Raw genomic sequence first — 21420 nt, 5'->3', positions numbered from 1 at the left:
GACACCTAGAAGCATAAAATCTATTAAGGTGCTTTGCATATCGAAAAAAAGGGAAGGGGGAAGGGGAAGGAGGTGGTCTTACTCTGGAAAGCAGAAACTCTGGACAGGTCAGTGACTCTGAAAGTCAGACAATTCAACATGAGCTCCCAGCAGCGTGCCACGACAGATGACAAAAGCAGTATTTGTATAACTATGGAAAAAGTGAATAAAGTGATGATTTTGCAACAGTTTCAGACAAGGGAAAATCCAATTTGAAGACAGTGGCTGAAGTTCTGATACTTACCTTTTTTGGAAGGGTATGGAAAATCATTCAAGTTGCTCGACAACTGAAAAATAAAGAAGCTGCCTCAGCAAGAGACACAAGGAGCTCTCTTATTTAGTGTAGCGGAGATGACTGACTTGTATAAATGTCTACACAGGGAGAAGATGCTAACTATCAGACAGCTTTTTAATCAGACAAAACAAGACCAATGACTACACTCAGGATCCAGACCTGTTCAAATGAGGAAAAGTGTTTGCAAATGCAGAGACATAGAGCTCCTGTTACCCAGAGAAGTAGCATATTCTCCATTTCTTGAGGCTTTCTTATCAGCACTGGCAACAGGTCATTTCCAGTCAACTTACAGCAAGCCTGTCTCAGCTAGATTTACATTAGTTGCAAAACCCCTTCATGCTACTTTTCCCTGGGGACAGTTACAGACCCAGAAAAGTGACCTTCCCATGACTTACAAGACTTACATCTTGGGAGATATGGATTCAGTCCTTGCCTCTGCCAAAAATGATTTGTATGCCATTGAGTTAGTTAAAGTAAGCTTCATTTTACATAGTTTTAGGTATCTAAAAGCTAGATGTCTGTTTAGCATGTAAATGTATGTCTGAAACATTTTTATCCTCAGCATCTCTGTCAGCCAGTGGAGAGAAGCAGGCACTGTTGGAGAGCTGTTCCTCTGACAGTTCTCAAAACAATCACTATACAGTGAGGAATTTAATGCTTTCAAGAAATCTCTATGCTAATTGAAGGAAGGTGACGGGCTTAGACTTGGACTGCAACACTCTAGACATAAATAAGGGAAGGTCTGCCTTAGCTTCTTCTGAAGAAGATACTTATTAGCTACTGTGAAAATAATACCTTAGAGACTTAATATTATTAAGAAATATATTAATAGCTATGATAAATGGTATCAAGAAATCACTGTGTTCAAATTTTTACAAAGCTCTAGGGTGAATGAAAACTGAATCTTGTGATAGTATAGGACAATATTCAGTCTGTGAGCCAGATCTCTGAATGCCATGAAGAAACACTGAGGGTATTGAATCCATGTACATTTTCCTTAATGGCAAAGATAGCTTAAAAGAACTCTTTCCCAAACAAGGGGGGGTTTTTTCCATTTTAAAGGGTCATTTCTCACCAGCCAGGCTTTCAGCGTGGCAACAAAGTCATGCCAGCACAGCTGATGGGGCCATGAACTGCTGTGTGGCAGCAAAGGTCTTTTAAACCAGATTCATGACTGAAAAAAATGACTATGGAGTTACAGTATAATACAGAATAGTTAAGGAGGCAAAAGAAATTCCAGCATAGCTCTGAACGGGGGCAAAGGAAAGTAGAGCTGATTCAAGTAGGACAGTTGATCTTGTGACATGGAAGAAAAGTTATGACATTTCTCATGACCAAGAGGTAGGGTCTCTCTCATCTACACAGACTCTGGAGGCACCAGTGCAATTGACCACCCTGAATAGCAACATAAGGAACATACAGCAGTGAGTTTCCTAGCTGCTTGTAGGAGCAGATCCTTTCATAAAAATATATCCGTGTGTTATTTTCTTTGGATTTGATCCCAGCAGTCAGATGGGGAGGAAGTGTTGCGCTTCCTTTATAGTAAAGCTTAATCAGTACATTGAGAGATCCGTTCTGCAGCCTTTCCTTATACCAAGAGAATTTACTCCTCAAATGCTAGTCAGCAGAAACAGTGGCTCTGATATAAGGATCAAATATGACTATATCTAGCAAAACCTCATGTGACCACAACCATGCAGCAAACCACTCCGGCCCTCCAGCACACTCCTGCCTCTCCCTCCACCTAAGGTTTCTCAGCAATTCCAAAGAGCCATAAAAAAGCACTACAACAACAACCTCCAAAACAGCTCTGCCGAGAACTGCATTAGGAGGCAGGGGAGACTTCAGTAACATATTAACACAATTGGAAGCAAAATTCTCTCTTTGTTCAAGCAATTTACATAATGAATCTTCTCTTTTTTTAGACTTTTTTTCACACTACTTTATTAATATAGTCATTATACTTGGTTATGGCAGTTTGAATTGGGATGCTGCCAAAAAGACACTGTTTAGCAGGGTCTGAGGGGCTGGATATTTAGATAGAGCATTTTACTTTAATGAACTTCCCCTGCTCTGCCTTGAAAAGAGCTTATAGGGATTTTCTCACAATGTTCTCAAGGAGCTGGGGTTGACTGGGGGCAAAAAAAACCCCACCAAACCTTAAATAGCTTTACTCAACATGAGATCTTACAAAGTAAATAGCAGGGATACTTTTAATAAAAAAGGAGGGACTAATTCACAAAGGAAAGACACAAGAGCATTATGCTTATGCCCTGTACTACACTTAAAATTTTTCAGCCAGCTTACCAAATATTTCCAATCAATATCCCAGTTGATGTTTCACTGCATATTAAACAAGTTTAAGAGATGAGGAGAGCAGAATATAAAGGCATACTGATAGAGTTAGAGCTGTTGTGACTAAAACTTGTTGCTCTGGGGGAGTAAGAAAGGCTTCAAGACAAGAAGCACCTAAACAAAAATTTACGACAACAACATTTGACCTTAGAAAAGCAGATGTACAGAACCATAAATATAAGGAACTGCAAAGCAAACACTAAACCAGAACAGATGATCCCTCAAAGACAGTGTATATGTGATCTCAGAACTGAGTTTGTGTGAAAGCAAAAGTTAACTAGCGGACAGAGTGAGGAAGAGTATGTCCTTCATCCAGAGACCCCTGACAACCACCTGGAGGCACCAACAGGCATGCACAAAGGGCATTTGCATATGATAATGAGTTCTTGGAAAATTGATGAATACGTATATATTTTCTCAGAAAACTAATGAATATGTATGTAAAGCTTGTATACGTTATGCAACTAGCCCTGTGCGGACACGCACATTAGGAGGAACGATCCCCTGTGCATCCAGTGCTGCAATAAAAAATACCTGCTTAATAGTCATTCAGTCTATTGGGTCCTGATTTTGGCTTTTCACAGCATCAATACACACATTAGATGTGAACATGTTTTTAAGGATCAAATTCAACAAGAGGAAGAGCCCTAGATATGAACTGGGGTGGTCAGGAGGCAGAAGCCTATATGATAACAGTAATACAGCAATAAGACTAATAGCAGGATTACTATTGTGACAAGACTGCAGGGAGAGCAGGCCTGCTGGGGCTGGCTCTGAGCTGGCCAGGCACCATCAAGCAGGGCTTGGACACAAATCTCGCTCAGCACAAGTCTTCGCAGTGAGGATGGATCTTGTGCACTCAAGTGCAAGTATAAACCTAGAGAGGAAAAGTCAGCCTTGCCACAGGAGCGTGATAAATCAGAGCAAACCTTTCTCAGAGAGAAGTGGCTTAACTCCCAAGAGAGACCATTTAGCTAAACAGTTATTTTAAGACAGCAATTACAAGGGGAAGGGGAGGGGAGTTTAATTTTTCTTCTACCCAAATAATTATTAAGAAAAAATGTCAAAAGGTAACAGGAAATGTGAACTTAAAAATTCCTAGAGCAAAACAAAATATTAAAGAGCAAAGTACTGTAAATAGTCTAGCACTAGTTTTGTTATTTGGTTGGGAAATTGCCCTTGCTTAGGTAGCCAACTCTAGTTAGAATTCACTTGCATATTAAAATGGTCTGCAGTTAATATGAATGAATATTAGATTCCAAAGTTTAGAATTCCACATTTTCTTTCTTAGGCCATATGAATTCTTTACTCAGAGAAATTAATGCAACTTTCTCTTACCAGTCCATTTAAGTAGAGTCGAAGCAATATCCTGTCTCCAGTAGTTTCTCCATTTCTACAAATGAACCTGTGTGGCTAGAAAGTTTGAGCACCAATCAGTTATTAGAGTGACACCTTCAAGCTGCGAGCCTCATGAGCCTTCCTTGTGTGGCGTGCAGTAATGGCACTTCTCCTTTTCCACCCACTCGCATAACTTCTTTTTCTTTTTGCAGAATATTTCACTCCTTACCAGTAGCTCAGACCATATAATTCTTTTTAATTATTTTGATGAGCTCCTAGGTAAAATTACAAAATCAAAAAAACTTAAGCTATGGCAAGAGCAGACAATCTAGTCTCTTCCTGAGCCAACCCAAGGCTCATACAGCTGTCACTTCCTTTTACCCCCGTGTTCGTCATAAGAAAACCCTGTCACATTGGAATAATGTTCTTGCCACTATCTTCTTCATGTGGAAGAACTCCAACATGACATAGATTTTTGCAGTAAGTAAGGCCTCAGGCACAAGACACATCAACAACATATCTTCTCTGACCCTCCTAGAAAAGTAACCATTTTAAAATCCTTAATGCCATACATTTTTCTCTGAAGAATGCAGTCTTGCCTGCACCCTTGGCAGCTTAGGAACAGAAAATCACTTTAAATAAATATCTAATACACCATGGAATAAATATAATGAATTAGTCATTACTCCTTACTGTAATGTAATGGCATTCCTGAAAGCCAGGCTCTGGTAGCATTATGAACAGGTGTTGAGACGAGGATGGGTGTCCGGGCAATTACTGTGGTGGGAAGTAAAGATGAGACAGTGGTACATCATGAAGTGCAATCAGGGTGCTGCCACAGCCTCTGCATCCGTCCCTACACAATCCTGTAGTTCTATTCGTAACATGACAGATAATTACCTAAAAAATTAGGTAAGCGTTTGGCTCTTGTTCTCCACTTGCTTGTAAAGATGTACATTCTTAAACAGACTTGTAGGTTCAGTGAGTCTGTAAGTGAATAATTCCTTTGGATAATCATTTTACTGTTAAACCAAAATAAGATTGTTATACAAAGAAGTAAAGCCAAAAATGCTACATGTATACCATGGTGCTCTCAAGCAATGATCGGCACCAAACTCTGCAGCCCAAGGATCATGTCATGAACTGGTATCATTTGATACGGTTTCATTATTTATTGAAATGTCTTTCATCGTTCCTACTTGTTGTTCACATCTTGTCAGGTCGCTGTTTTTATTACAGTTTCTGCCCATGGGTGCAAGCATGAGTAGGGGATATTCAGAGCTAGGGTCTTAACTGGCACATAAACTCACATAGCTCCAAAGAATCCATAACCATGCACATACACAAATGCGTAATCTGTCATAATAACATGAAGAACTGCAGAGCAGAAACTAACATGCAGTAATGCTTAACATCATGAACTACTACAGAGAATAGCCAATAATATCTGCAAATCTAAACCATATTTTGCCTTTTTATGAGCCAATTGATAAAACATATGTTATGCATATGGTCTACGGGGAAGTACTGTAAATAGAACAGCTGTTAACTTTAAGAGTTACAATAGGAAAAAGGTTTTCTTTCCACCACAAGTTTTCTCATTCGTGTTTTCTTTACATCGTCAGATATGCCTTTAGCCCAGTCATCCCTCCCCTCCCACCCCCCACCACCTCCTATTTAGGACTCTGACAGCAAGCTAAGAGGTCCCTTGGTTCAAACACTGTATTTCAAAACTGTGCCTTGCTCAGCAGATACCATGACACACCTGGGTTGGAAGAAGAGTACATATAAAACTTGAACTAAGCTACATTATTGCCCTCTGCAACAGTGAAAAGTTTCCACACCAGGTGGAAGAGACTATTGCATATTCTCCCAACCTTCAGTTCCACAAGGGATGACTGTTTTTATTTATTTCTCAACAGGATATGAGATATGCCCTGACAGATGCTATAAAACAAACTCATCCTCACTCATCATTGAAGTATTGTCATTGAACAACCACTGAGAACGTATGGAGCATCTGAGTGTCCCTTCTTTGTGATAGATAACACACTCTCATCCTCCATTATTAATGTAATTATCAGCAAGAATTAGATGCCACTTCACTGACTCCAGAAGACATGCATTCACATGCACCAAGTCTAACCTGAGGTCTATTTGAAGTCTTGATGGAATACCAGGGAGAAACATACATGAACTTCTACCATATTCAATGCATACTTGTTCCCTATTTTATTAGAACCTAGAGATGTGTTAATTATATATTAAATCATCTTTCCATAACAATAGAAGCATTTACTTCTATGGCAGTATTTGCTAATAACAAGATTTTAAAATACCATATATCATAACAACCCCAGATGCTGCATGCCAGTTATCACAGCAGTCAAGTGAGGTATGGTAGCCATAATTTGTTACAGAACTCCCAGAATCACAGAATGGTTGAGGTTTGAAGAGAGCTCTGGAGGTCATCTGGTCCAACACACCTGCTCAAGCAACTAAAGCAAGTTGCCCAGGACTGTGTCCAGATATTTTTTTTAATATCTCCAGGAATAGGAAGTCCACAACAACTCTGGACAACGTTTTCCTGTGCTCAGTCACCCTCACAGTAAAAGTGTTTCCTGATGTTGAGATGGCACTCTTGTGTTTCAGTTTGTGCCATTGCCTCTTGCCTTGTCACCGGGCACCACTGAAAAGAGCCTGTCTCTGTCTTCTTTGCATCCTCCCTTCAGATATTTATACACATTGACAAGATCCCACTTGGGCTTTATCTTCTCCAGGCTAAACGGTCTTCCTCATAAGAGAGATGCTCCAATCCCTTAATCGTCTTCCTGTCCATTTCTTGGACTCTCTCTCCAGTGTGTCCATATCCACCTTGCACAGAGGATCCTGAACTAGACACAGTGCTCCAGGTGTGGCCACACCACTGCTGAGTAGAGGGAAAGGATCACCTCCCTTGACTTGCTGGCAACACTTGTCCTAATGCAGCCCTGCTTATCTTTGGCCTTCTTTACAGCAAAGGCACACATTGCTGGCTCATGTTCAACCTGATGTCCTCCAGGTCCTTTTCTGCAAAGCCACTGGGTGGCCACCAGCATACCTTGGTGCTTAAGGTTGTTCCTCCCCAGGTGCAGGACTTTGCACTTCCCCATGTTGAACTTCATGAAGTTCCTGTCAGCCCATTTCTCCAGCCTGTGGAGGTCCCTCTGGTGACAGCACAACCCTCTGCTCTATCAGCCACTCCTCCCAGCTTTGTGATCTGCAACTGCTCTGTTTCATCCTTCATAAGGTGATTTCAGTGAGATTATAAAATACCACCTTAAAATATACAGATCTTGTTTCAAAAGTATACCCCCACAAGCACTTTTTTGCCAACTACAACCCACAGAACAACAGTAAATACATTCCAGTTGCTTAGCAGATACCTTACAGTACCTATTAATATTTGCAATGAAAAGACCATGACTGGTGTTCTGTGAGGAAAATATTGGGTTAACAGTGTTACTCTGGTCCAAAAAGGTGGGAAATTTCTCCAGTGGAAGTGCTGTCTTCCTCCTGGACAAGCACAGTAGTAAAGAAAAAGGGGAACAAAGATCTGCCTGTATACCACATCCAAAAACATCGCAGTAAACCTCTGTCCAGGCATTCAGGGTGGGATACCAGTGCCACTTTGGTGCCATATGTAACAGAACAAGTCTCTCTTTCTTTCCATCTGTCACTCAGACATTACTTATTAAGCAGTGTTTACAAAGGAATGCTGTTGGCCACTAATACCTTGATGGTCACCACTACTATTATATTATTCTCATGGTAGGATTGGAATGCTATCCATTGAAATGTTCCTTATAGGAACACCAAGAACACATTTACTTTGCCATGTTTGAAAGGCTGACATTTACACAGACCAGCACTGCTCATTTGCAAAATTGAGGCTGATTTCAAAAGGTCTATACACTTCTCAAAACTCCCACAGGACAGCAGAGATGACAGTAAGCCTAACCTTGACTAATAGGCTGACACTGCTTTATGGTAGGACACTATCCAGCTGCTGGAAAGCACTGAAGGGAGACTGAAACATTACCAGAGAGGCAGCCGACTTTTAGGCTGTTCCATTTCTGCTGAAGAACTAGAGTAGAAACCTTTGTGGATTAACTAATATGCAAGAAAAGCAGATCTTCTCACGCAGCTTTTGTTACTTTCCAAAATACATTTACTATTAATTATTTTATGCTGTATCAACCTACCAAAACTCTTTTTACCCCACTTATACCACAGAGAACAGATGCAGGGACTAGATGCTACCAAACGCTTTCAAAGTTGACATCTTATATTTTTATAGATCTGTAAATATATGAGGGATGTTGTCACTGTGATAGATACAAATTATAAGAAAAACAAGGTTCCAGACAGAGTTGATATCTTTTATTGTGTCATTTGAGCACTTTGTGAAGAGCAGATACCCAATTCCTTCATCAGATTTGAGAAGAAAGCAGTGAGGCTCATGCTAAATCCAGGCTAGGAGCAACGGCTCCAAGCACTTGGTTCCCCCAACATTGATATCAGCGCTGTGCACTGCTGGAGTCACCCAGCAGTATGAATTCAATCTGACTCAGACGTGGGAACATGATTGCAGTTCTCTTGCATTAGTCAGACACTATGGAGCTGTATTCTTTTATGCTGGCTCTGTCCCTGGGGAGGAGGCAGGGGCAAGATGCACTGAGCTGACTCAACAAAGATTTCTGAACAAAAATCCACCAGAAGCTCAGCCTGTTGCAGCCTATAGCTATGGCATTTTGGATTGCACTTCAGGAGCCCTCAGCCCCGCTGCAAGATATTGGCATATCAATAATGCCATTAACTTAATCTGTTAGTGAGTTTTGAGAGATATACAGAGCAGAAAGCACTGCTAAAAGGAGAGAGGAGGGGTCACCAGCCTTATGGAAGAGCAGGAGGACCAAGCATCTAGAAGCTACCAGAAACAGAGGGATCTTCCAAAAGCAGTAATAAGTAAAATAAGTATTTCTATTTGTAAGTCACAATTACAGCATTGATATTATGATTCCCATCCTCCTTTCATTCCCACTCGGACATCTATACCTGATGCTGAAAATATGATTGTCCAACTGCAACTGGAGAGCTCAAAGTTGCAGTCCCCCAGTAAACAAGCAATCTTTTTAATGCAGTGATCCAGCACTAGCATACTATCTCTTCCAGCTGCACCATTTTCTCAAGGTGGTGGTGGTGTCAGGATTAAACCTCTGTATTCTTGTTGCCACCACTGGACCACAGTAACATCTGGCTGAAGCCCTGAACTCTTGAAGATAGACACACGGTATGTGGTCAATATGCCAAAACCTTTCAGGGTCCTGTCCACTCTTATTTTGCCACAGTGAGACAGACTCTTTGTTCATGTCAAAAACAGTGATTTCAAGACCAAGGTGTGAACATATACTTGTGGAGAAGACTGGGACTGGCTTTTCCTTCTCATTCCCCCTCCTCCACAGCACTGCTGAGATGTTTATTACTTCGGTGTTTTTCTGCTGAACCGTGTAGTATAAATTTGGACTGAGGTAAATTTTACAGTTCAACAAATATAAAATATTTTTTAAAGTCACACCTGGTCTGATACAAGATCTGGAAAACATCAGCCCAAAAGTTATCATAACTGAAATAAAATGAAACCATAATTCGGTCAGATTCAGCGTTACTCAATGCAATGGAAAGTACTACTTCCAAAGCCTGAATCTGCTGCCCTTTTATAAGTTTCTCTCAGCTGAAGACTATAAATCCTTGATCAGATGATCTTTCCTGAAGTGTAAAAATATATTGAGTTAAGTTCAATTTGGCTAGGCAAGAGCAATGCTTACTGAAATCAGAGACTTCGAGCAAAAAGGGTCCTACAAATCAGCCACCCTGGCATTGACAACTTGTCATACAAGGATTGGTAAAATCTTCAATACAGATGGTTATTTGGAAGATTAAGTCTGTACTCAGTGGACCTGGTTCCTTCAAAAGCATGAAGTGACTTGGAAAATTGAGGGAACTCATTTTCCCTAGGTACTTAGGTAGTCACTTGTCTACCTCATTACACAGCTAAATACCTTTGAAATGTAATCTTCAGTCATACTCTTAAAGGAGACAGATTTCTAGAGGTCCGCAGATGTCCAGGAGGTTTACAAAGTGCCTAGTTGTTTAGTTCACAATAAAATCAATAGGAGTTAAGGGCTTCGTATAAAACCACATAGATCTGCCTAATTAAAAAACACAGCCATTAAGATCATGTGATTTGTCAAAATTATTGAGGTTGGAGTTCTTGCAAGCTCTCAGAGCTACACATTGGCTTTCCATGGTATAGTCCCCAGGCAGCTAGCAAGCTAGCAGGAATACCTAATCAATAGGAATGAGGACAGGAGACGTATCAAGCCTAAACCAGCCTCCAGGCAGAGCTAGGCTGTCAGGATGGAGGTCTTGCAACAGTGGGGAACAGAGAGTCTGTAGAAAAGCTGACATTAAAACAGGCCAGTCCAGACTGGCACAAAGACAATTCAATTATATCTGTGCAGTTTAAAGCAAGCCATGGGTTTGTTTAGACCATTTGAGAAGGTTTTTTTCTTTATATAGTGACTTAGGATGAGAGTTGCCACTTCCACTTTAATCACTTTCCTTTAATATAGCCTGGTGCTTTGCAGTTGGATAACTAACCTTGATATTCATTCAGACCTCAAAACACACAACTCCCATTGCTGTCAATTAGCTGGCAATGTCGAGTGTGTATTGCAAGATTTTTGTGTGACCCAGACAATATGGCATTTGGGAAATTTCAGTAGCTAATACAATCATCCTGCAGGAGAAAGTCCTTCACAAATTACTCTAGTGATTTTAGAATGGGAAGTGAGATTGTGAAGTTGTCACTGGATTAAGTTCACTAAATAAAACAGATGTACATTGAAGTTTACCCTACTTTTTGTTCTTATTGCAACGCTGCTTTCTAAAAGATCCCTCTAGATAATTGGCAAACTTCTTGTTATCATGGCCTTTTACAGCTCTGAGCGCAAGGAAGATGCCTTGATCTCAGCCAGAGCATTCAGAAGCTACCATATTTTTTAATACTAACGTAAGGCTGGAGGCAGGTTTATGAATGATTGCTACAAAATATTTATTTATATATGAGGTGGCGCAAGAAACACTGCGATATGAAAATGGGAAACAGTATGGGAAGGGCCAATGGCACTTTACTTTTCCCGTTTATTTCTTTGCATTTATAATAAAGAGTTGCAGCCTTCTGATAACAAGATTAAGTTAGTGGGCACCAAGAAGTTTGAATCAGACTATTTTCCTGTTATCCCACAGTGGGTCACCTTCTGCTAATGAGTGTTAACCCTGCACTCAGGCAAATATTCATGTTTAGAAATGAACAACTTCATTCAGGGCTTTTAAAGCAGCCAGCACAGTCAAGAGCTAAAAAGAAATTAGCTCAAACACACTTACCTTCCTTTTTAAATGTTGTTCTTCCTCTCTGATGAGAATGGGAGCTCATGGCGTGAGTGAAACACTCTTGTATCAAAAGCCGAGAGTAGCCCAAGTCCCTTCCAAGTCAGAAACCCTGCCTTGTGATGAAGAAGGAATAGCTGGGACTCAGTTGAATGCTTTTGCACAGATTACCTAGAGCCTTTTGTGAAAGTTCCTAACATGAGATGAATTTGACCTCCATATTTTCAGAGTACATTGCCTCATCTGTTGAGCGAAAACAGAAAAAATAGAAGAAAACAGAAAAAGAAATATTGGTCTGTTGTGCTTTTTCCTGGATTTGAGAATAATATCAACTTTTGGTCCTTTTTCTGAAATATTCTGACAGTAGAAAAAATAATGACTACTCCATTTTCTACACAGGGTCAACATTATGAAGAGGAAAAACGGGCATTGAGCCATGAAATAATTGCACTCAATAATCACTTAATAGAGGCCAAGGTGACAATAGATAAGTTGTCAGAAGATAATGTAAGTATTTAATCATGGATACATCTTGAGATTATATTCAGAAATGAATTATGCCATGCACTTCCCATGGAATTATAGAATAATTTCTTATTGTTTACATAAAATGTAACTTGTCACCTTAAAAGTTAAAATTCATGCTTGATGTTCCCATCATTTTGTAAGTTCAGCTCTCATTAAGCTATGAGGTTGGGGTGAGACTTTTCATTAATAATTTTTTCCTTATGTCTAACTTAAAACTTCTTTTAAAAATATTTTAAAACATGGCAACATTTCCACACTGATTTTGTAATCAGTTTCAGTCTAGTACAGCTGACTGGTGGAAGCACGCATGGAGTGAGGCTTGATCATAAGGACTTTAGGCCTAGTGTAGAGCCCTACATTTCCTGCAATTCCTATGATCTTTTGGTCTTTGCTTACCGAAATGGGATGCCCAGCACATGTGAGCTCTGCTAGCAGAAGGTAGGATTGACCCAACCTGGTTGCTCAGATCATTGCAGAGAGTGAGAGCCAGGTTTTCCCCAGCTGTGGTTCATGTGTAACAATTTACCTGTCTCTGTGTGGAATGAAACAGGGAATATCTCTGGCAATTGTCACCCTGCATCTCATTAAACACTGCTGAAAACTGGCATGCGTACTGCAGCTGGCAACCGAGCCTGTGAACTCCTTCCAGGGACAAACCTAAAAAGACAGCAAAGGAAGGAAGATTGCAGGCATCTAGTTCATTATTGTGCCATTCCTTAGATAGTTAATTAAAAATCCATCTATAGAAGACATGCTTCTGTTAGCACTTACTTTTCAGCATCTTACATTCAATCTTCCCATATTTCATATGAAGTCTTACTCATAGCAGGGAGCATTGATCCCATTAATAAGCCTGTTGATGTGAAATGTGCCTATGCGATTAATAGCTTTCCAACGGAAACAAAGAGTTCACTATCTGACCCTCTACTTTTACAGAAATTGTGCTGAAACACCAGTTACTTCATAACTCTAATAGATGTAACTAACAAAACGTGGTAAATGCAATGGGTTACATTTAGGTTTTAGAAGCACAGGCATGCATCCAGACTAACTCAGCTGAAATCATTGGAGTTATTTCAGATTTAAAATAGAGGGGGGGGAAATTGTAAACCTCCCCCAATAAGCATTCATGCATTTACACTTCTTCATGGAGTCAGGTTTGAGCCCACATTTGAAAAAGTGTTTTCAATATTCACAGTTTTTAAAAGGCAGCTTAGACTGCACTGGAGTACTGAGTACTCTTCTTCCAAGAATTATTCTGAACTACTCTGAACATTAGAATATGGTCCAGAAGCCTCAAATAAGAGTGCCAGTTATGCATACTTGAGGTCGATTCACAGACAAAATTCTGCCCTTAGTTATGCAGCATCACTAATGAAAATAAAGGATAAATTCCAAATTTTAAAATAAATAACTATGAAACAAACCATTAATATTTTATCTAATAAGTAGAGGCGGTGTTAAACTGAAGAATCCTACAGGGGGAGAACAAGTTTTTGCCTTGCCAATATTTCTTCCTTCAATTATATTTCCCCGTACTCTTCTGGCAGATATATCAAGTGATGCTTTTGATGCAAAAACATATTTTAGACTATCAGATGTACTTTTGGCATAATTTGCCGATTATTGTTCTAGTTGCCACAGATGTGGCTTGTTTCTATTCAGCTAGACATTAAAGGACAGAAAGTCACTCCAGTCGCATGGCCATGTCCCAGCATTATGACAACACATGGGACATTTAACTCATGTAGTTTTTCTGCAGTAATTTTTAAAGCTGCTAAAAATAAAGTGTCAGAAATGCTTTTTGTATTCTCCATGACAACAGCTACACAGAAGCAGAGGCACAAAGCTTTTGAAGAAAGGATTAGATTTTGGAGTGACTTCATTTTTTGTGCCTAGTAATGTCATATGGGACTTGGAGTACTTGTCTGTGCTATACATTGTGCAGCGATATATTGTGTGTTTAATGCGCATGTAATATGTCAGAATCACATGCATATGCAACAAATTTTGCTTCTAAACTGAATTCTTGGATTACTGCTCTTTGCATATGTTTTCAGGAATAAAAATAGTGCATACTAATATAAAATGTAAGACCTACATAAGTGAATGTATCTCCCCAGTACATTTAAGGCAGAAGTGGCAAGTATAAAAGTTCAGGCAGGCACAGAAAAACCCCACAAACCAAGAGTATCTAAAGATCCTTGAATATGAAGATATAATGAACTAATGCTCATAGGAAAACTACATTTACTACCCCCATGCCTCACAGACTCTCAGGAACATCTTGTTGTACCTGTTATTACAGAATACCCTTAAAATGGTATTTCAAAACAGGGAATTTCAACCTTTCCTTTTCCTAGAAAATGTCTTTAACAGGTTTTAAGAGGACAAGTGGAACAGTAAAATTCTGCATGCAATAAAATTATAACATTAGTGCCACAGAGAATTCAAATCATTTCAGTATTCAACACCTTTTCTGTATAAACAGTTTCTAATTTTTACAGGTTAACACAGCCTCGTGTCTATAGTACCTTTCTTTGTCTATCTTATCTATGCCCACATATAAAGTCAACCCTAGAAGCCAACTTTGTTTTTAATGGCATCTAGATCAGGAGAAGCAACATACAACTCTTACTTCCAGGGACCCAAAGATACTGGTTGAAGGATACAGTTACAGTCATGTGCACTAAATTAGATTTAGATGAAGGGCAAATCTATGTACTGAATTTTCCCATTAAGTAGGCTGTGGGAGCCATTCAATACAAAAATAGTATAAGCGACTCGTTTAAGTTCTTTTTTTCCTTGTGTGGAATTCTCATGGTAATTTCTTACCCAGCAAAAATATCCTCTTCTGCAGCATCAAACATTTGCAGTGAGATTTAATATATTTGTATAGATGCATTCTGTAAGATACGAAAGGAACTAGGAACCAGCAGGAAAATTTCATAAGGAGACAAAGGCCTTCCTTTTAAAAAACTATACAATTTATATCTCTGCAATGAATTTCTCCCACAGTCTCATAAGATTATTTAAGCATTTTCTAAGCAGTATCTTAGTGCTAATCTGGATAATACTCAGTAAAAATTGTCTTTTGTTACATTTTCTTTTTGCCTAAAAGATCGTGTTTATTTTAGCCTTCATAGTATCATGCATGTTAACAGTATAAAGTCCAGTTCCTAACGGTAAGTATCCATCTTTTGTAATGCAGATTACTCTTCTGTAGTAACAGTTCTTAAAATTTTCTTTTTGGTAATTTTATCAGCCCTCACAGAGCAAAAGGGCAAACATCTCAAGACCGTGCAAGAAACACGGAATCTTAATGGATTTAGAAGTTAAAATATGCTCCAAATTTCCCCAAAGTCAATTTTTAAAAGATTGCTCAGGCATGGGAGAAAGGCTGAAAACCACAAGCTATTTGAAAACTTTAAAAAACAGGCTATTTTTTGTTTTTCTAGGAGCTCTATAGGAAGGACTGCAATTTAGCTGCTCAGTTGCTCCAGTGCAGCAAGAATTACGACAGGGCACATAAGCTTTCTGAGGTAATGTGACCGAACTTGGTGAATATTCAAAGAAATAAATATTTTATGGAAAACAGGTTATTTTACATGTATCAATTCCAGAACTTGTTTGCCCTTAAGGCTTTGATTTCCCCCCAGCCCCTTTAAGCAACTGGAGGGCTTGTGCACCTGCTGATATTCTGTGCAGCTGAGGGAGGTGCTGACAAAAATCACAGCCAGTGTGAGAACTTGGAGGTACTCTCTTCCCTAAAACCTCTGCTACCCAGTAGAATGGGCCTGTGCTGAACATATGAAAAATAATAGTTTTAGAAAAATCAAAGTGCTGAGAACTCTAGACTGTCAAATGTTGGGAGGGAACGGGGGGAGAGCAGGGAAATGACAGGCTGCAGGCATCAGAGATTCTGAACAATCAATTTTCCTCCTGAAGCTATTTTCCAGTCCAGCTAATTTCTAAACCTGAATTTTAAAATGGACTGACAGAACAAATACCTTTTTCTAAAGCAACCAGAGCACTGAAAGATTCATTTCCAAGGTGTAAACTTAAATTAATAATCCTCGCTTCCAAGGAAACTAGGATTGAGAAACAGACTCCTTAAAGGGGAGGCAAATATTATCTTAGTGAACAAGACTGTCTTTAGGGATGCAGGCCCTACACAAAGTAATATCAACTTCCTCACATGCATTGCTTCAGTGAAGGTCATGAAGAAAAGCCTTCTCTTCATCAATCCCGTCAGGCCCATGTCCCCCTCAAATGGTCGCTCCTGTGCAGCTCTGTGATGGCATAATGCAAAATTGCGTGTGGAATGTATAAACCATTTCAAAGCCAGTGTATTGCTTCAGAGCATTAAACAGCCCTGGTAAACTAGGACAGGGCAAGACTCTTCTGTCAAATGGGCAATGATTTTCTGGAACTGAGACAGAACTTCCAAATTGACGTTTATCCTGGTCCTGTTATTTTTTCCTAGTAACTCAATTCCCTTAGCAATTCATACCCAGGAGTTACCATGACATTATACTTGAAAGCACCCTACCTGATAGCAAGAATGAGGACCTTAAAAGTACTTAGTGGTTCACTTGCAGAAAACTATCACAAATGTGGGATCTTTCCACAAGTTCCCAAGCTGTCATACACTCAGTTAAATAGGCAAAGTCTCCACTCATAAGTCCAAGTATTTATTAATTTAGCAAGTGTGAGTGTGCTGTCACAGCTAATAAGTTCTTTACAAATGCAAATAGTGCCTGACAAAGTATTGTGTATTATCCAGAAGCCTAAACTATCGCACAATATAGCAATGTGACAGCAATACCATTTCAGTAATTTGTTTCCAGTGCAATGCTCAGAAAATAATGTTCTTTTTCTTAACACATTTCATAATCTAAATAATGTATATAAAACAGATCAAACAGTGGTGTTACAGGATACTAAAATAATAGCTGCCCATACAGCAGTTTCACATTAAATTAACTGTATTTCTTTTCTTCATTTCTGTGGCAATTTATAGCAGCCCTATTTTGCAACCTGTTTAGTTAATCTTTGTTACATCTGTATTTACTATGACTAATATTGCTGTCTGCCAGCAGGTTGGCAATCATACTCTTTATTTCCAATGGAAGACATATGAGTTAATTAACAATGTAATGATTAATCCAAAATATCCTGGACGGCCTGTTGGTTGAAAAAACACTCATCCTACTCCACATTAACAAGAATGCCATTTCACAACATGCCATATTTCGAATACATTGAGTTCTGGGGATTAAACCAACTTTAAAAACTTTCCAGTTAAGCTAAAAGAGGAGCTCCATATCTTGTACAACGTGAGATCATTAGAAGGAACAGGGACCTTAAATTTCTCTTGCCTAAAATAGAGGAGGCAGGGAACACGACTTAAGTATTTGTAGGGTTGTCTCCTCTACAGAAACAAAGTTAAGGCAGGAACGAGATCGTTAGGGCTATAAGGGTAACAACCAATTATGTCATAAAGAGGAACTCGATTTCTAGTTATAAAATGAAAGCACTGAGTAAATCAGAGTTCAGCCAAGAATTCAGGGGCTAAATTCTTAAGTGGTGTAAATCACCATGGATATCAAAGGAGCTATCGCAGTCACAAACTCAAAACTTGGTCCAAACTTGGGTTCTTTTGATTTCCAGTAGGAAATACTGAGAGAAAATCATCATGCAGCACTCTCTCATATCCCTGTCCGATCATACAACTCTGAACTGAGCAATGCAGATAAAACCTGACTGGCAAGTATGCTTGGTGATACCTGCGTGGGCATTACTTACCAGACTTTTGAGCCACACCAAGGAATGAGGGCTCTCATTCTCTTCTGGTCGACATGATAGAATGGCAGGTGGAAACACCATCCATAGAGCTGATCCTAACTTCTCCAAAAACTATATGTCCTCTGATGCATAACAGCCATGTTGATTAATTCTGACTAGTCTGTCACAGGAATCATAATGCAAATTCAGGTCTTAGCTCTTATTTCTGCCAGTGTAGTAAGAAACTAGAAAAGCCCTCAGGTAGCAGCTGCTGGAAGAGGGGAGCATGTTGAGGTTTATAAGGACAGTTGATCTGACAAGCAATGTCCAAGTGCTGGGGCAAGGTAACTGCTTTGATTTGCTTCTTCCCAGCACAGGAACACTCCTGTTGTAGTAGCCAGTACCATCGCTTTAAGTGTCAGTGAAACCAACTTTCCTGCCTCTCCAAAAGGCATTGTTTATCAAATGTATCGCTGAAGGGCAGGAACAAATTTGGCACTGGGTTGGAGGCAAGACAAGCTTGAAGGAAGGCAAAAGAAGAACAGAATAGCTCTGACCTCTTACTCCTCCTTCCCGACCTCAGCAGGGACTTCTGCACCCCCCGACTCCAGCTGCAAATAACACCCATGAATGCAGTCTGGAAAGTGTTGCTGTAGGCTGTAATTTCCTACCTGCCTTTTAAAGACTCTTGTTTGCTGCATTCTTTACATCATTCCTATCCAACCTGAATTAACTTGGAAGGAAATATTTCACTTTCGTAGTGTTTACCATGAGGGGAAGCAGATTAAGATTCCCAAATGTTAATAAATGAAAGTCATTTGATTAAGTTTGTTTTCAGAAATGCACAAATATTGTGGCCATCACATTAGTTCAAAGAGCCATGTAGTGTCATAAACAGCACTCATCTATCAATGTTGTAGAAGCCCAAGCAGACACCAGTATTGACGTGCACCCTTTTCTCCTGACCCCTTTGCCACCTTTTTATGTTACAGTTGCCATCTGACTTTCAGGAAAGAGTCAGCATCCATCTGGAAAAACATGGGTGCAGCCTGTCTGTCCCCTTGTGCCACACATCTTACGCCGATACCATACCCACTTGTGTCATTGCCAAAGTACTGGAAAAACCAGATCCGAACAGCTTGTCTTCACACTTGTCAAGCCCATCTACAAGGGATCTCAATTTTCTGGACTCTGCCGGAAAACTCGGACAAAGGCCCCAGTACAAGTCAGACATCTACTGCAGTGACACCGCCCTTTACTGCCCCGAGGAGAGGAGGAGGGAGAGAAGGCAGAGTGTGGACACACAAGTCAAAGACGCGGGGTTCTTGAGGTCTCAGAACTCCATGGACAGCACTGTCGAAGAAGACGGTTTCCATTCCAGCTTCTCTCACGAAGCCTTCCCAGAGTACATTGCCTCTCTGCCGACCTCCAGTTCCTATTCCAGCTTCAGCGTCACATCCGAGGAGAAGGAGAACGCTCAAGCCAACACTCTGACAGCCTCTCAGCAAGCGATCTACATGAGCAACCGAGACGAACTGTTTGAAAGAAAGTCACCTGCAGGTTACGAGCATCAGGGAAGTCCTAGGTTTGCCAAGCCCAAACCTGCGCAGCACATGGAGCTTGCCAATGACAATGAGAACTCGCCCACTTTTACTAGGACTCTGCCTCCTTATGCAAATGAACCTTTTCATTTCTCAGCCATAACACCACAGCAGGCTTTAGCAAATCAGAAAATGAGGAACGAGTGCAGGAGCACCCACCTTTCAGAAGAAGACTTGCCTGGGCGATGGAGGCAGCTGAGCGTGGAGGACATTGGTGCGTACTCTTACAGGAACACTGGCAGGCTGTCACCCTGTAGTTTTTCAGAGCAGTACTACAGCAGCCCTATTAAGAAGGAAGATAGTCGAACAAGCCCCATCTATGCTAGTTACAAGGCAGATAGCTGCTCAGAGGGAGACGATATCTGCCAAAGCAGACTTGTGGATTCTTGCTTCCTGAGAACAGACAGTGGCCTGAATATTGACATCAGCACTAGCTGTAAACAGGACAAATTGCCCACTTACAAAACAAAAGAATCAAGAGACCAAAAAAATGAAAGGATCACAGTCCAGTTATGCAGCAGCAAAAACATCGAAAATAGCCCAGTATTGAAAAGAGAATACGTGGACGTGAGCCCCAACAGCTCAGCAGAGTCCCTCAATCAGAGTTCAGTGGAGGCTTCAGAAATCCACCAGTCTTCCATGGAGCAAGGAAGCCATTTGGGTATTCACAGCAAACAGCAGCAGTTTCAGCGGACTGGGAGTACTGGTTTGAGTCGGAAGGACAGCCTTACAAAAGCACAATTATACGGAACCCTTCTGAACTAGGCATCTTCCAAAACCGCAATAAGACAACAAAGGGAAGTGAACAGCATTTGATACTTCTAGTGAACAGTAAGGTTCTAAGAAACAAGATTATTATAAAATATATATTCATAATGGTACTATATGTTTAAAACAAAATCTCTTCAAAAATGTTATACAGCACTTTTCACTTAACATTCTTTCCACGTGGGAGACCGTCCCCTCCCCTCTTTTATAAACCTGAAATATTTTTATAAACAAAATGGTATTTATTAGACTATCCTAAGCTATTTGAGCAGAATTCTTTTCCCTTCAAGCAGGTTTCTTATTTATTTTTGTGCATGAGGCCATCTGTGCCTAAACTCTTGGAGGAAAAGGGTAAAATCATGACGGCGGTGACAAAAAAATAAATCCACCTGATAAAATACCATAAAATGTCATGTGAAAACAAAACACACAAGAATGGTGAGTTTGAAGAAGTAAATTTTTTAATAAGAATGGAATTGTATCTTATTTCATACAAATGTATTTATGAGTGACTAATGTATGCACAAAGTGATACTAATATTTTGTTCTTTTAATCCACTGTGTTTCTGCTTTCCTATTTTACCTTGTATACTACCTCAAAAGTAATTGAGGGTTTCTTTGTCACATTTTCTGTAGGCTTGCATTTATATTGTCTAAAATGCATGCAGTGTCATAATTAATACTGTATTTTGCATTACTTAATAAAAGACACCAGTGGAGATATTTTGAGGGTTTTTTTCCTTCATTAAATCATACCCTGGATGATAGAACATGGGATTGCTATGGGTGGCATCAGTCCAGCAAAAGTTAATGAGTAAAGCTCCAGCTTTAGATTGCTCTCTAAAGGAATCTTTTTCTCTGTAAGCTCCAGAACAGTGGTTCTCAGTCCCCGGCCCCTGGGTGTTGAAGGACAGCTTCTCATCAGCCTGTGAAAAGTAAATGAGGAAAACAAACTGTTTATCAACAGGCTTAAATTCACTAGGCAGGGCTATGAACACTGAAAAGAAAATTGAAAACTTGTGACTTAAGCTCCTCTTCCATTACACACTTATGTGACACAATCTTTTAGGTCTTTATGACTGTTACCTTCCACAGTTCCACTTTTTTCATATGTAGCTTAGTATTTCTAACAAAGAGATTTTTCCAAAGCTTAAGGAAAGTCTGGCCTTCTATAGCATATGGGAATTTCACCCCTGGCTCTGAGAAGCCACAGTTTTA

At 39.9% G+C, this 21420-nt stretch overlaps 1 protein-coding gene across 1 annotated transcript in view; it reads left to right on the top strand.

Annotated features, from left to right (window-relative positions):
- BEGAIN (brain enriched guanylate kinase associated) overlaps positions 1 to 20838 on the top strand; it is a 118766-nt gene extending 97928 nt beyond the window's left edge. Inside the window, exons 4-6 of the mRNA XM_064459994.1 lie at positions 11918 to 12025; positions 15505 to 15588; positions 18826 to 20838. Coding sequence (XP_064316064.1) covers positions 11918 to 12025; positions 15505 to 15588; positions 18826 to 20199 — 1566 coding nt within the window. The 3' untranslated portion in view covers positions 20200 to 20838. The remainder of the gene's footprint in view (positions 1 to 11917; positions 12026 to 15504; positions 15589 to 18825) is intronic.
- Positions 20839 to 21420: the final 582 nt, after the last annotated feature.

The sequence above is a fragment of the Phalacrocorax carbo genome, chromosome 9 (assembly GCF_963921805.1).
Source record: "Phalacrocorax carbo chromosome 9, bPhaCar2.1, whole genome shotgun sequence".
In the NCBI taxonomy this organism is placed as follows: Eukaryota; Metazoa; Chordata; class Aves; order Suliformes; family Phalacrocoracidae; genus Phalacrocorax; species Phalacrocorax carbo.
This window is presented reverse-complemented; position numbering and strand designations above follow the sequence as displayed.